Source organism: Triturus cristatus, chromosome 9, assembly GCF_964204655.1.
Source record: "Triturus cristatus chromosome 9, aTriCri1.1, whole genome shotgun sequence".
Lineage (NCBI taxonomy): Eukaryota > Metazoa > Chordata > Amphibia > Caudata > Salamandridae > Triturus > Triturus cristatus.
Window position 1 is genome coordinate 1222452754 of NC_140592.1, and position 15859 is coordinate 1222468612.

General features: G+C 44.1%; 1 protein-coding gene across 4 annotated transcripts in view; it reads left to right on the forward strand.

Annotated features, from left to right (window-relative positions):
• The window catches only part of EXD2 (exonuclease 3'-5' domain containing 2), a 99823-nt gene that overhangs the window by 71950 nt on the left and 12014 nt on the right, over nucleotides 1-15859 (forward strand). For all 4 annotated transcript variants that reach the window (XM_085627299.1, XM_085627300.1, XM_085627301.1 and 1 more), the window contains 2 exons: nucleotides 7857-7963; nucleotides 10332-10467. In XM_085627299.1, the coding sequence (XP_085483425.1) occupies nucleotides 7857-7963; nucleotides 10332-10467 (243 nt within the window). The remainder of the gene's footprint in view (nucleotides 1-7856; nucleotides 7964-10331; nucleotides 10468-15859) is intronic.

Here is a 15859-nt window from a genome sequence, read left to right on the forward strand (position 1 = left end):
ATCCAACCACAGCACCGAGACCGCCCTCATCGCAGCCACTGACGACATCCGAGCCCTACTCGATAACGGGGAAACAGTGGCCCTCATCCTCCTGGACCTCTCCGCAGCGTTCGATACTGTCTGCCACCGCACCCTAGTACAGCGCCTCAGCAACATCGGAATCCAAGAGAAAGCTCTAAAGTGGATCATCTCGTTCCTCGCCGGAAGAACCCAGAGAGTCCCCCTCCCCCCCTTCAGATCCAAGGCCACTGAAGTCATCTGCGGCGTACCACAAGGATCTTCACTCAACCCCACCCTCTTCAACGTCTACATGAGCCCCCTCGCAGCCATCGCACGCCAACACAACCTCAACATCATCTCCTACGCCGACGACACCCAGCTGATCCTCTCCCTCACCAACGACCCAGCCACCGCTAGAACCAACCTACACGAAGGGATGAAAGACGTAGCCGAGTGGATGATGAACAGCCGCCTGAAACTGAACTCAGACAAGACGGAAGTCCTCATCCTTGGATCATCGCCTTCTGCCTGGGACGACTTCTGGTGGCCCCCTGCCCTGGGCAGCGCACCCAAACCAACGGACCACGCACGCAACCTGGGCTGCATCCTGGACTCCTCCCTCTCGATGACCAGACAAGTCCACGCCGTCTCATCATCATGTTTCAACATCCTACACATGCTCCGAAAGATCTTCAGATGGATCCCCACCGAAACCAGGAAGACGGTCACCCAGGCACTCGTCACCAGCCGACTGGACTACGGTAACACCCTCTACACCGGAACCACAGCCAAACTACAGAAAAGACTCCAACGCATCCAGAACGCCTCCGCACGACTCATCCTGGACATCCCCCGACACAGCCACATCTCCCGACACCTGAGAGACCTGCACTGGCTCCCCGTCAGTAAGAGAATCACGTTCCGACTCCTCACCCACGCACACAAAGCCCTCCACGACCTGGGCCCCAGGTACCTCAACAACCGCCTGACCTTCTACACTCCCACCCGCCAGCTACGATCGTCCAGCCACGCCCTCGCCGCCGTTCCACGCATTCGAAGAGCCACCGTGGGAGGAAGATCCTTCTCCTACCTGGCAGCCAAGACTTGGAACTCCCTCCCCAGCCACCTCCGTCTGACCCAAGACCACCTCTCCTTCAGGAAGCAACTCAAGACCTGGCTGTTCGAGCAGTAGCAGACCCCCCCCTACCCCTAGCGCCTTGAGACCCTCCGGGTGAGTAGCGCGCTTTACAAATTTCTTGATTGATTGATTGTTTGCATCAGACGTGCTGTGCCACACCATTGTGACTCACACTCTGGGCAAGGACATATCAAATGCTAATTATTTATTTGTGGTTACATGTTTATTTATAGCAATTGTTTTTCCCAACGATTCTTGTGATGAATTAATCTGAATACATTTTCAGATTTTTATCTGGCTAGGGGACTTCAAGTTAACTCAACGAAAAACTACAATTATGGTTTTTAACACCCCTTGATTACTTGAGGATTAGACTGACTTCTAAGGGGATCTGACCTAACCAGATTCTGAGGAGAGCTGTACCATTGAAACACAAAGCAAAGTTAACCTTTACAAGGAAGACGACTCGCATGCCATTTCATTCGCACTTAAATTTTATACATCTCAGACGCAATCGGCAGCTCTGTCTGAGTTGGAAATATGTAGGACATGCAAAACGGGGAAAGACAGAGGTAGTGAAAAACGTTAACTGAAAAAACCTATGAAGTTAACCATTGAGCAGCCCCTCTATACGCCTCTATTCTACTGACCATTGTTGTAGGTATTAGGAATATCGGCCACATAGCAAAATGTAGCTGCTTATTTATTGGCTTAGACTCTGGTACAACATTACTCGAGATTCTGACCATTAGTAAAGGAAAAAAACAGTATTGTTATTTCTAAATAGTCTTCTGTTGCGATATATAATTTATCTATTATTGGAACAATCCTGACCTTAGAACAGCTCCATTGTCTGAGAATTAAAAAAAAAACAAAATTAAAAGATGGTGGAAATGAACCGGCTGTGGGATACCATTCACTGCAGAACTACAGAGAATTTATTAGTAAATAAACTCATCCCTGTGTTTGAACCGTATCTCGATTATTTTGAGTCACAGCTTTCTAAATCATTTAATTGAAAGTTTAGGTGGACACTTTGCCCCTGGCAACCTTTATTGCTAAGTGTCTTGTAAAAGTATTACTCACATCTTATTGTTGCCACTGCAAAGAAATCATCTTTCCGGCAGCAAGCACGCCACAACTATGACCTGCAGGAGTAGTGGTGGGTGAAGGGATCTGTGGGCCACTCCTATCTTGACCATCTACATTCACAAGATGCATATAAAAACAAACCGTGGCTAAGCTTTATCTTTCACTTCATGTCTTTTTCTCGCTCAGAATTCTGACAAAAATTGTGCGTGTGCCAGGTGAACCTTTATTAACGCCTCCCCATACAGCCCGCTAAGTCTCGGGGTGACTCGCCTTTCATGCTCCTGTAGAGATAAATCTACCTCCTTCTAGTGTGTGGTAGTATGTTGTGTAGGTGTCTCAGGATGTTTTGTTGATCCAAACGTCAGAAAGTATGAGAATAACTACATTTGAAAACTGGTGTAAAAATCTTTTGACAGGCTTCTAAGTTCCATCAAAAGCACTTCCAGAGACTAAGGACCTTTAGTATTTTGTGGATAGGATACTCCATCAAAACGTGATAGATGTCTTGTCCCCCCTCATGTACAGTGCAGTGACTGTAATGCACTTGCAATACTGCAGAAGTAATATCCACCATGTTTTGACAAAGTATAAAGGTGGGAAGCAGTCCACAATTATGGCCAATGCGTACTGGATCATGTAACAGCTCAGTGGCTCAAATCTAATTTAGAATCAACACCAGTCTTGGATTTTGATACTTCTTTGGTTGAGAACTATTAGAATTTTCAAATTCGATAGTACTATTTGAAACACTGCATAGCTAGTCAAGTAATGGGCCATGGAAAGTATACATCAATGCACAGATATTTAAAGTCACATTATAACTATTAACGGACTGCTCCACTTCAGTCTGTTTCCCAGAATTTCAAACTAGCATGGTATAAAGTGTGATCAAGTTGGAAAACACAGGCCTGCCTGAGATGGGTACTTGGGGCAGTAGTAGCAAATCTCCTTCGTCTTTCATTCATGAGTGCACAGATTGCATCAGTGATAGGGTTCATGCTTTCTTTCTGTTGCAGGAATGTGGTTGGAAAGGTGCTGACCCTGCAGCCTTGCAACATCCTCCACAACAGATGAAATAGAGGCTTTTACTTCTACAGTAGTATGATTATCGATATCGGGCAACTCAAAGTTGAGGAAGGACATCAGTCTTCCTGTGATAGTCTTGACAATAGACAACATTTTCTGTTACCAGCTGGATCAGATGGATAGCCAACATCTTCCATGTACGAGTTTCTACGAGCTGCATTATATGTTTGAAGTAGCCAGTCATTTTTATGCACTCCACCCATGTACTTGTTGGAAATAAGTATACTTTTGGGCTTGTGCACTTCTGCAAACCGACCACAAACCCTGACAGAAGTTCTCTCATCATTCATTACAGTGATCACAACGCACTTCTCTGGCCTTTTCAGAGCTTCTTACAGACAAGCTCTTGATGGAATCCTTTGCAAGTACTTCGAATTGTACCTTAAGCCAAAGTGCCAGTGAATGTTGTCCTGCTTGCTGAATAGCTGTACCCCTTTAAAGAAATTGTCTACATAAAGGTTATTACATTTATGAAGGAGCGATTGTGAAATCTCCAAGATAATCTTTTGACTATTTCCTAATATGGAATGGCAACCTGCGGGCTTTATATCCGAGCTCTTTGTAGTATGCGTTCGTGGACTGTGTACATAACCAGTAGTGCTCTTGCACAATATGTACAACTTGATGCTGTAACTAACTCTTTTGCTTGGTGTGTACTGCCTGAAGATCAGCTGCCCTTTGTATAGGATTGACGATTTATCAACTACTATATTGATCCCTAGTGTGTAAACATCTAGAAACTTTGTAGACCAATGTTCCACAGGAGGACACATTTAGAATTAACAGTTGTGGTCTGCATTGTCTCATGGTCTCGCGGCAATGCCGCAGAATTATCATAGAAATGCAGAATACACTGTAGAATCAGATACAATCTCTGGCCATGACCATTGATAAACTGCGTGTTTTCTCAAACCCATGGCCTGATGATTGCCCGCCCCTCTCACCAAAAATATCAATTGAGTCTCAAAAAACAGAGATTGCCATAGTAGTCCGTGGCACTAAAGGGAACTGCTTCATGTGTGGATGTGATCCTTGTGAAAGAGCAGAATGTCGTCACTCACAGTGAAGTTAGCCAATGGCTTGGGTGGACTTACCCATTGCCCCATGCTATATGCTGTAGTGTGCTGAAAGCAAATGTGTATCACAAAACAGTAAACACATTGATGAAGAGGGCTAGCTTAAGTTTGAATGCTGAATATTTTCCATTTTTGGGGCTGGTTGGAGGGGGTGGATGATGTCTCCCCCCCCCCCCCCCCCCCTCAAAAATGGCTTCTGTGGTTTCTTGTGGGGATTCCTGTTTGAGTGTCGTGGCCCCACCAAGCAGGGCATTTTTGTGAGAGGCACTGCAGGAATGGGGAGTCTCTCCCAGTTCTGGTGACCCATGCCGTGGGGGTTGGGGCTAATTCCACCCGCCATGCCGAGCACTGCTCACTTGCTGTGGATGTCCAGTCATGCATAGTGGCAGGCTATGATGCAGAAGTGATTCCATGTTGGCCACTGGTATTTTTTTTTTTTTTTTTTTTTATATGGGCACCCCTCTGATGCAAGTAACAGAGGTTCCCTAAAGTGCCCCATGGAGGAGGAGATGTTCAGGTCCTCCACATTTTTGAGGTAGTGCAAAGGATGTGAACACCTAAAGGGGTCCCCCTCCACAAGCATTCTGCCACACAAAGTTCTATAACTAGTGTAACGGGGCTCGGATAAACAAATTCACTGTTACTCCTCGGCTTCAGTGTATATCAACCGCATAATCATGGGTCAGCCGTCAGCTCACGGTTGAACTTGTGTTTTATGATCAAAGTTCATCAGAGTTTTTTACTGACAGAGAAAGAGTACAAGCAAATTATGCTGAGATGCATTCGCTGAGGCTGCAGCCCAGTGGTTCTTAACCTGTGGTCTGGGGATCCCTTGAGGTACCCAAAGGGGTCCACGACAGCTCAAACAATTAAATAGTATTAACAGATTAATAAAGTGTATAAAAATAAAAAAGCAAAATCTAAAATATACAATTTTAAAACTTTCTGTAAATATCAAAGAATTCGAAATTGGTGGACAAAAATTGCTAGTATTCTGAGATTGATTCTTGGGAGCAGTGCATGTGCATCAAATAGATTATAGTATGGACAATGAATGGCTGACATTAAATTTAGGAAAGCTCCAGTCTTCCCATTAAAATGATTTTTTTTCTTTTTTAATATACATTTGTGAAATAAATAAAATATTTCATTGTTTGTTTTATTTGTTTCATGAGTGCGAGCGCCAGACTTACGTTGGCTCAGCTTTGAAGCCTAGCTAGTCTTCTATCACTCATTTTGATCTCCAGGATGTGGGTCGAGTTCCTTGGAGGGTATTCAATGGGAAAACGGTATGTCACTCATCTCTGCAGCTTATGGGGAATTTGGAGCCATTTCTAACATATTCTGGAGTCCGCCTCCACTGCTGTAATTGGATTTCTAAAAAGTGGGTGGGATTAGATATGCTTTCAGTATGTAAGGAATACCAGTGATTACGAGAGAAGGTTTGTGTTAAAGGTCCAAAAATAAAAGTTTAAGTAATTGTAATGGTGAACACACAAAATCCATTTCAACCCAAAAAAGTACTTCTGTGATCCTCTCATCTGGAGTACACACACCTTCCTTGTAGTGTTGTTTGCGCCCCCCCTTCAGGCTGTAGGGTGGCAGAAATTAATGCTGAAGTAGAGGGTTGGTTTTACTCTAGCCAGGACTTTTGGTCATGGAAGACGTCCTCTTAAAGTCTACACTGTGGTTTGGCGTGAACTTAGTGCTGTGGATAGACAATCCTTGCTGAGCTGCAACCTGCAGGACTACCTGGACAGGTAAGAGAGGACCTCTTCATACAACATTGGTTTAGCCTGGAAGTGTAAACAAACTGTTTGTAGAATTGTGCCCTTGATAGTTGAACCTTCTTTCTCTCCATGCCAAAGACTGGACACGGCAGGAATTCTTTCATCAGGGTTTTTGCGCTGTCTTCCTTTCAATCTTCACTGAACTTGCTGGTTTCCTACATGCTGCAGTTCTATTTCCATATTTATGGTCTCTGGCCAGTCAATAGTCTGAGGCAGTCTGTAGCAGAAAACCCAGGTTCAGCTTGCAAACCTCGTAGATTAAACTGATGTCTGGCAAACTAGGTAACAGGAAAGGTGGCATGAGTTGTTCAGTTTGTAATGGGACATACAATGTCCCTTGATAAGACTGAATTCACCAAAGCACCTTTCAACCCAAAGTAAACATGAAAAAATACCATATAAATGAGTGTGTACCTCTATAGTTACATGTATGGCCTGTAGTGCACTACACACATGGTTGTACGAAATGCAGTACCCAAGCACCCCTGAACACAGCTTCTATCCCACTCTCTCCTAATTTAGGATTAGGCTACAGTCCGGCGTCTCCAATGCATAACTCGTAAGCTACTAGTCGCTCACTAGCCACCTGCAAGTAGCTCGCGTGTGTAGGCCACCCTAATACATTAGACGCTTTTGCATGGACGTCATTTAGGGATTGCCAGGGGTCGCAGCTGCGACCCTTGGTTGCCCCTTGCAACCCCTGGCACAGCTTTTGCGACCCCTGGCCTCAGAGGTACCACAATCAGTGCCTAGAACATAGAGGCTGCTCTTCCTAATGGACGCTGGTTGGAGCTCCACTTGCCTGCTTTCTGTCAATTTTTTATTATACAAATAGTGAATAATATTATTCAATATTAGTGTAATAAAAAATGGAGTACATTAGCTGGAATAGGACTGTCTGCAAGCTAAGGTAAGTAATAAATGCTGTTGTATGCATGCTTGCGGGTGAGTGTTTATATGTGCGAGAGTGTGTGAATTTGTTAGTATGTGTAAGATGTTCATGAGGTTTTCCCTATTTAAATTAATATATGTATACTGAAGCTGAAAGTGTGTATTCGAAACAACAATGTGTATTTTCAGAACTCAGATGCTGCTGTTTGGAGAAAAATTGTTGAATTTCTAGTTTTATGTCCAACTCAACCATTCCACTGAGCTGGATAACAATAAACATATGTTATTTCTTTTGGGTGAACAAGCACTTTGGAAATACACATTATGTTCTGTTTTATAAAATTATGTGGTGGTAGGGAATTATTATTGCCTTGGTACATTTCAGCTCTGGCTGTTATGTATTACCATGATAGAGGCATTCCAAATTTATTTTTTACATTACTGCTGGCAGCCCTGTCTGATGTACTTAGGTGATCGCTGATGATCATCTTGCATGGGAGGTCCACGAATGTAAGCTTATCCAATGTGGTCACTTTTAAAACACTAATAATAATAGTAACCTGGATGATTTTAATTAAATATAAGTAGAACTTATTACAGAAAAGGTTGGAGATCTAACGTTCCATTCCCTCTGTAAGGGTTTTAATCTGTTTTGTGTCCCTCTGCCCTGCACCCCATCCTGCTTTGTTCAATGTCCTCATTATTTTTGTATTTATTTTCATGCAAGCATTCTGAATAATGTTACCCTCTGTCCTGAATCTAATGCTACACTGTCTCCCACAGAAAAGCCCCCTTGTATGACAACTGTTTCCTGCATGCTCCGGATGGGGAGCCCTTGTGTACCTGTGATCGCAAGAAAGCCCAGTGGTACGTGGACAAGGGCATTGGAGGTAAGTACCTGCGCATCCTTGATTTTCTTTCCATCGGGTGACGGTGACTGTCCAAGACGGCGAGAATGGGTTCTTATGCCCTAGAATACAGTTGGTAAAACCCAGAAAAGGGTGCACGAATCAGGGTGAACTTGTTTTCTGGGGTGTAGATTCAAGTCCAAGTTTCAGATTTAAAGAATGGACTTGGCACCGATCAAGGTGGTCTTTCTTGATCAGTTTTCTTCAGCTGGTATTGCTTTAATGTTAATTTACCTAAATTTAATCTGTAAATAAAGTTTTTCCAGTGCAGGCCCACTAGGGCTGGATCCATGTCAGATTTGAGGTTAACAAAATAATATGTTACTTTCCTGTTATTGCAGGACATATAGATTGATCTATTTTGTATATCCTGAGAGCGTGGATGGCTCTGGTCCTCCTAGACCTGTGTTGGATACCCCTGCTATTATCTGTTGGCTCTTTCCCGCCCACCGTTTCTATTGCCTCCTGCGACACTTTTCATTGGTGATTGCAAAGCAGGACAGATTTTTTTATTGGGTTTCTGCTTATAATTTTATTCCTTTCTCGTTGCAGCATCTGAGCATCACTTAACGCTCTAGATCGCGCAGAAGTAATTCTCACTCTCTAAATTCTTAATTTTGCTTGAGTCTTAAAGACATGTTCATGAAGAGGAGGGAGATACGTATAGGCCCATAGTTCTACCTTGGGGTTTCCTTCCATCCACTTTATGAAAATCAGAATCCTGTGAGCAGCCTGCTCCTTAGCTTCTCCTTCCCAAGTATCTGAACAGCTGCAGTTGCCAGTGAAAAAGAAAGGACACTGTGAGTATTTAAGAGTATCTCAGCAGCGTCTCAGCGTCCTCCTCCTTTTATAGGACCCTCCTATGTGGGACACCTCCCATTTTGCTGTGTGTTAGAATATCATTAGAAAAATATTATCTGACACAAATATCGCTGCATAAATAACGTTTACCAAAATGTAGATTTGCTACTGACTCCAGTGAGGTGTTTTTTAAAAAAATTTAAACAAAGTTAGGACGCGGTATATTTTTAGGCAATATTTTGGTACCATACCTCCCTTCTTCCCAACCCCTTTTCTCATCATGCCACAGGAATCTAACTCTTTCCTCAACAAAGATTCGGGGACTGATTGGCTAACTCACTCAGTGGGCGGTTGTTGAATCTATCCCATTAATAGCTTGTCCCCCTTCCCCCAATCCTCTTTCTGCCTCGTGGCTTTGAAGACATGGTGGCTGCTTCCCGGTATGACGCTCACCAGTTTTTCTTCCCTCTTTTGGGGTTACGGGTTACTGAGATCATGTGGGTTTGCTGGCACAAGACAGTGTGTGTGTCCCAGCATATGATGTAGCTTTTGTGGATTTATAATGGTTGGTGTGGTGGTGGTGTTGTTGTTTGTATGGTGGTGGGTGTATTGACCTATGATGGTGGTTGTGTGCATAAATGAAGTAGGTGAGTGGATGTGTGATACTGTTTTTTTTCTCGATGTATGTTTCGTAATATCTTGTAGATTGTGTGGAATATGATGGTAGGTGTGTTGGTGTATGATGTTGGTTGGGTGGGCTATGGTTCAGGTGTGCGCCATGCCTTTATGCCTTGTTTACGAGTGCCTGCCTTGCCTGTCCCTTGCAGCCTCTCTGTGACCCCATAACTCCTCTGTGTACCCATCTCCTATCCCACATCACTAGTTTTCCCTGCCTCTCTACACCCTCTGTGTACCCCCCTCCATAGCAACCCCGGTGTTCTGGCCTTTGCTTCCCCTGGTGTTCCTCTTTGTGCCTCTCTAAACCCCAGGCAGCCTGTGTGTAGTGTTCCACCTTGTTTTGTGTCTGAAGCCCACACGTGTGCCTTTAGCATCCAAAGCATTTCCTGTCTTTGTTCCCCCCCCCCCCTGCAGCTCCTCAGTGTGGTTCTGCCCCTCTGCAACCCCTATTTGCTATTTCGCAACCCATTAGCTCCCATTGTGATGCATCAGGCCAGCCTCTGGGTTGTCTGTGGCCTGTCTCTTGGTTGTCTTTGGTATCATCTGGCGTATTCTCCTTGCTCTGCCTTTGATTGGTGCTTTTCTGGTGGTTATCTTATGCTTGCTGCCTTCTCGTCTCTCTGCTCCTAGTGATGTGTATCTCAGTCTCTCACTGTTCCGAGTGCTCCTCTTGTCCACCAAATTTCATGACATTTCCTCAGAAACTTAAAAATTGTGTTTCAGTATCATTCCATTTTATGTCTTTTTTTCATTTAATTCGTGACAGATTTGAATCTATTCTATTTGTTGGGAATTGGAAAATCCTAAGGAAAAGAGGCAAGCGGTGAATGATCAAACACCCCATGACTTCTTTCTTCATTTGCACCTACAGAGCTGATTAGCAGTGAGCCGTTCATCGTGAAACTGCACTTCGAGCCGTCTGGGCGGCCGGAGTCCCAGATAGACTATTACTTGACGGTCAAGGAGAACCTCTGCGTGGTGTGTGGCGCAAGAGAGTCCTACATCAGGTGGGTACATATGGTGAACGGTTCCTTCCAGTTGGAGTCGAGCTGTTGAGCGTTTTAAGTAATTAAGATATAGGAAGTGTTATCTAACCATTGAATATAATATAATAAGGCTCTGGCTGGTTTCAGTTTCTCCTTCTTCCAGACTTTAAGAGAACTGAGATGGGTTTGAGTGATGTGTGCAACCGTATGGATTGTGATCTGAAGGGTGAACACCTGTCAGTCCAACACTGAACACCCTCTGGCCTCATTCTACCTTCCAATGTCCATTTGAATAAAAATATTTTTGGTCTATCAGCATTGTCATCTTTGTGGACAATGTCAACAGCGGAGGCAGTTCCCGTTTCTGTACAGTATCTGGACTTTGCATGATTACATTTTAGGCAATTTCTGCTCTTGAAATCACCAGCATTGAATATGGGATCTTTGTCCCTAAGATTTAAGAACCTGTTGAGTCGACTGAGTTATGGTCCTTGTGTGTGTCATCAGAGAGGCCTACAACTACTCCAGGTAAATACCATATATTTTTTTAAAATTGTAATTAAATGTAAGTTTTAGAATAGTGCACGTAACAGACAATCGCAGGCCTTTACTTTCACTAGGAAAACGTCCACTGTACTAGATACATATCATGTCCTTATAGTGATCTAAACACCCTTCAGCAACCGTGCAGGCATCTGTGGTGAGATTCCATCCCAGACTGAAGGCACAAGCTCTTGGTGTGAAATGAAGATTTCCAACATGGAACATTCCACTTTGCTTCATGTCAGGGTGGCTCATTTATGTCTTTACTAGTTGTTATTAATTTGGACAAAACTATTATAGACCAACAAGAGGTTTTTGTTAGGTCTCGCAGACCTGCGTTGCAGCGTGTATGCGCTGCTCACTCTGCGAGGCTTCTTGTACTTGAGCAGCTTTCAGAAGGGTGCTTTAAGTCCCGCCCCTTCTTCCCATTGGCTTGCATCATAGTTAATGCTAAACGCAGCCTTTCTATTGTGAACAAGACTTTTTAGTCCCTCCTTGTTACCGCCCTGTCTACTTTTGGCCCCGCCCACCCGGACTGGATCATTTACTCGCGGCATTATCCAGTACCCTTTAATTACTGGGTAGGTGCTTTTTTTGCTTGTTACATTGGTGTTCCAGACAGCGATAGCAGCAGGGAAGGGGCGTGTGAACCGCCGCTTCCTCGTGCGTCCAGCAGTTTGCAGTGGCTTCTTCTGTAGCCAGGCTGTCAGAGAAAAACAATCTTGGCCTTTCTCGTACACGTCCCCACGCACATTCATCACTTCAGGATATAGTGAGAATGTGCTGAAGCCCGTAGTCACGGACAACTCTTCTTTTCAGTTTTTTTTTGTTGTTGTTTTTTTTTTTTACAATTTTGCTCTTTGAGATTGGCTGGGGCTGCCAGGCGAGCAATGGTTACACAAAGCAAAACATCGTGTTATTTAACAAAATAGACCAGGGCATGCTTCTCCGCGCAGCGCATATCGTATGTGTGACTCCTCCACAAACGCTCCTCAGCATTTCGCCAACCGCTACATGAAAGCAATTGCAACACCCTCCGAATAATCCGCCACATGACGTCCCAAAGATCAGCTATGTAACTGTCGCCGGTGCATTGTCAGACACGGCTATGTACACTTCGCCGGCCGCGTGTGCCTACAAGCGTGCCACCCTACCATACTGCAGTACTAGTGCATCTATTCCATAGAACTGGGTGCTGCCCTTCGTGTTACGCACTCCAATGGTTGTTATTTAGACAAGCTGTTTACTGTCATTTCGCTCATTCACGCCCCTGTTTTGTAGCGCTATGCAGACTACCGTAGCATGAGGAGTGCCCAAAGGTGTCCAAGTCTGCGGTACAGCGCAAAGGAAAGGGCAAGGGGAGCTACTCCGCCTTAATCTTTGAAGTGCTCAGCAGGTCAACCCTGAATGGGACCTCTCGCTTGGTGCGATGAAGGTCCTGGACTCCATCGATGGAGACTTCTTCAGCGGGGGGCTTCTGTGGCAGCTAGACTCTCCCTCTACCACAGTCGAAGTGCTATGGCCAGTCTTGAAATAGAGGCCGCTGTGATACTGGTGCTTCTCTAGAAAACATTCAAATACGCCGTGTCCGAAGGCCCCCAACGCTGTGGCCTAGTTCATAACCAAAACCTTCTTTCACTTGTGTTATATCTTTTTTTTATATTAAAATCCGGTTATTGTCAGAATGGTGTCAACCCCTTCATTCTGGGTGGCGCTCCCTGGAGTGCCTGGTGGAGCAGCCCACCACACCACACCACACAACACACAGTCCAGATTTGACGGACCGCCCAAAAGTTCATAGCCCGCCCCACCCTGTTCTCCTTATCTGAGAAATCCCTTCTCTTGTACGGCCTCGTCCCCCGCACCCCCTCCCTCCTTTAACCCTGTAGCTAGACCCGTTGCTGCCACATCCTTAACTGCCCAAACTCCTCACAACTAGCCCCCTGTCAGTGTCCCGAGCCCGGCAAAACATCCATCTTCTCTGAATGGCGATCAAATTGCTGCCATGCCATTTCCCAGCATTTGCCCCTACTTAACCTGCATTGAAAAGAGGGTGTGCCGTCCTCCATGCACGCCGCTGCATGGTCTGCCAGGTGGCACCTAGGCCCAGTCTCGGCCGCAGCCGTACCCATCCGCTCCGCGGAACTGCACATACTCTCTGCCCAACTATCCTAGCTCCCCCGCTACTCTCCATGCCCTGTCACCTCTGAGGGCGACAGTCTGCTCTGTACCACCTGCACCAACAGCCCTCGGCACCCCCTGCATTTTCCACTGCGAAAACCCCTTCAACCCTCCCCAGACAGCGCCCGACCCCCGAGCGCCCGTAGGAATTGCAACCAATCCAACCTGCCTTAGAAGGATGAAAGGCTGAGGGCATGAAGACTACATAACTCATGCATACGTCCCCTCCTGCAAGCCCCCCGTCCTCTTTCCCATTGATCTTGAGCACCGCTGCTTCCCAACCGCGTCCAGGCCCCACACTTCGCCACGGCAGCAAAAGCCCCCTTAGAGTTCAGGATGACTTTTGGTGCAAGCCTGGGTAAACTGTTTCCTGCTCAAAGAACTCCACCTCTGGTCAGCTGAGAGTGCGGTGAGTGATGTATAAAAGAACTTGCTTTCCCCTTCTGCACTTCGGCTTTGGTTTGCCATATAGCGCTTGTGGTGTAAGCCCGCGCAGATGCATGGAAGAGGCTAAGCGTTAACTGCCAAGTTTCTACATTGCCCATGAAATGCCTTGGAGGCGAAGGGAAGCTTACACTCTCGGTTTGGGATCTAAACTGTTTCTGTGCAAAATTACTTGCGTGCCTTCTCCAACCCCGATCATTCCGATAAGCAAAACATGTAGCTTTGACCATTTGCTGTGTTTATGGAACTTGCATGGCCCACTCTGAACGCTGTCATGTCCATCTAATTATTCCTTTGAAAACTAGCAGAGAAAGGAAGTGGGTAGATCTCAGAAGAACTATATGCACAGGATTGTGGTGCTAGTGGAGAGTGTAGAGCAGCTCCCCTACTTGAAGATCGCTTTACAGGAGCTCAAGTTACATTACACAAGGTCACGTTCATTTCTGTTTTTTGAAGCTCGGGGGAATTGAGGAGCACTTGAACTCCCAATCCTACAGAGGGCAGCTCTGGCTGTCTTGCTACATACTCTCATGTAATAATTTCGGGCTCAGGCAAACGGAGCAGGCAGCAACGTTCTCAGGCCTGTGGGGAAATAATACTCAGTATTTTAAAAAAGCATTTGCAATGCAATAGGTCTCACATTTGCGAGACTTTGAGCTACTGGCATTGTAAATGACAAACCTTTTATGTGTTGGTTTTGAAAACATACAAATAAAAGACATTGTCATTTACAATGCCAATAGCTTAAAATTTTGCAAATGCAAGACCTATTGCATTGCAAATGCTTGTTCACTCTAGTGGTGCGAGTGTCCCTTTACCTTTAAAGTAGACACTTTTGATGCACCTGGTGTGTTCGATCATCTCTTCTATAACACCCTAGATGTGTATGTCTGCGATGGGTTTTGCAGCACTCTGAACCATCCTTCAAGATAGATCAGCAGGTTTTGGTGCTTACTGCAGACGGACTTTTATGCTGCAAATAACTTGTAGTTGTCTTTGCGATCATCTACGGTGTCCTCTGTCTCTCCTGGTTTTCGTTGGTTATCCACTGTTTCATGCACAGTTTCTTCATATTACACCAGGACTGTGATTTGTGTGATTAATTTTAATAGCTGCATTTTGAAACCTTTTGTAGCTGACAGTCTGCTTTGATTTAGATTTGTGACTCTATTTGAAAGGGGAGAAGGGATCACTTCTTGCTTTTCTTCTCTTTTAAAAAAAAAATGTTTTATTTGGTTTTGTTGTAGACATGACAAACAAAAAATAATACAGTGTTGGTATATATAATGAATTAGTGGAAATATAATAAATATTACCATAATAGTATGACTATACCAAGAGTTTACCATTGTCATAAAACAGTAAATTAAAAGAATTGGAAAACGAGACAAACAAGGCTACTCCTCAAAACATTAGTTATACAGTATCACTAATAAAAGTAAATAGTGTTATTAAATATTTTATAAATGAGTATTAATATAATCCTCAATTGGCTTCCATAACTGTTCCATAACTGTTAAAATGATGACGTAATTTTTAATGGTCCCTTGAAAGATAATTGGACACCCGGTCTAATAAAAGTGACATATGACCACCATGCTTGGATTGATATTGCATCGGGTAATTTCCAATTGGAAGTAATGGATTTAACAGTAATGGAAATAAGAAGATTAAAAAGATGAGACTGGGACTCCAATAAGGTGGATGATAGAACGTAAGATTTACCTATAATTATGTTATATGTGAAAACCTCAGAAATAAGGGAGTATTTTAAGAATGATATCCCAAACATTCTTCCAGAATTTAAATATTACATTATATTCAAAAAGCATATGCTTCAAAGAACCATCATAACATTTGCAATTCCAACAAAGTGGGGAGTCTATCAGTTTAGCTTTAAATAACTTATAAGGAGTCCATAGACAATTGAACAAAATAAAGGCGTTTGTGTGAGAAAGAGATACAGGAAACCATCCTGAAATATTGATGGTCCATATTTGTCTCCACTCTTTTAATGAGAAATTTAAAGAAAGGTTTGCCTTCCGAAAGGTAGATAAAAAGGTAAGGTTAGTAGCATGTGTTCAATTAAGTTGTTTATAAAATTTGAAGACAGTATGTTGAGAGGCAGAAAAAGCTTTAACCTAATCCGGAGTTTTAATTTGGGTAGCACATTTGGAAAGGCTTTAAGCAATAATGTATTACAAAGAATTTCATATTTAAGAGCTTCGGAATTGGGTAACATGAA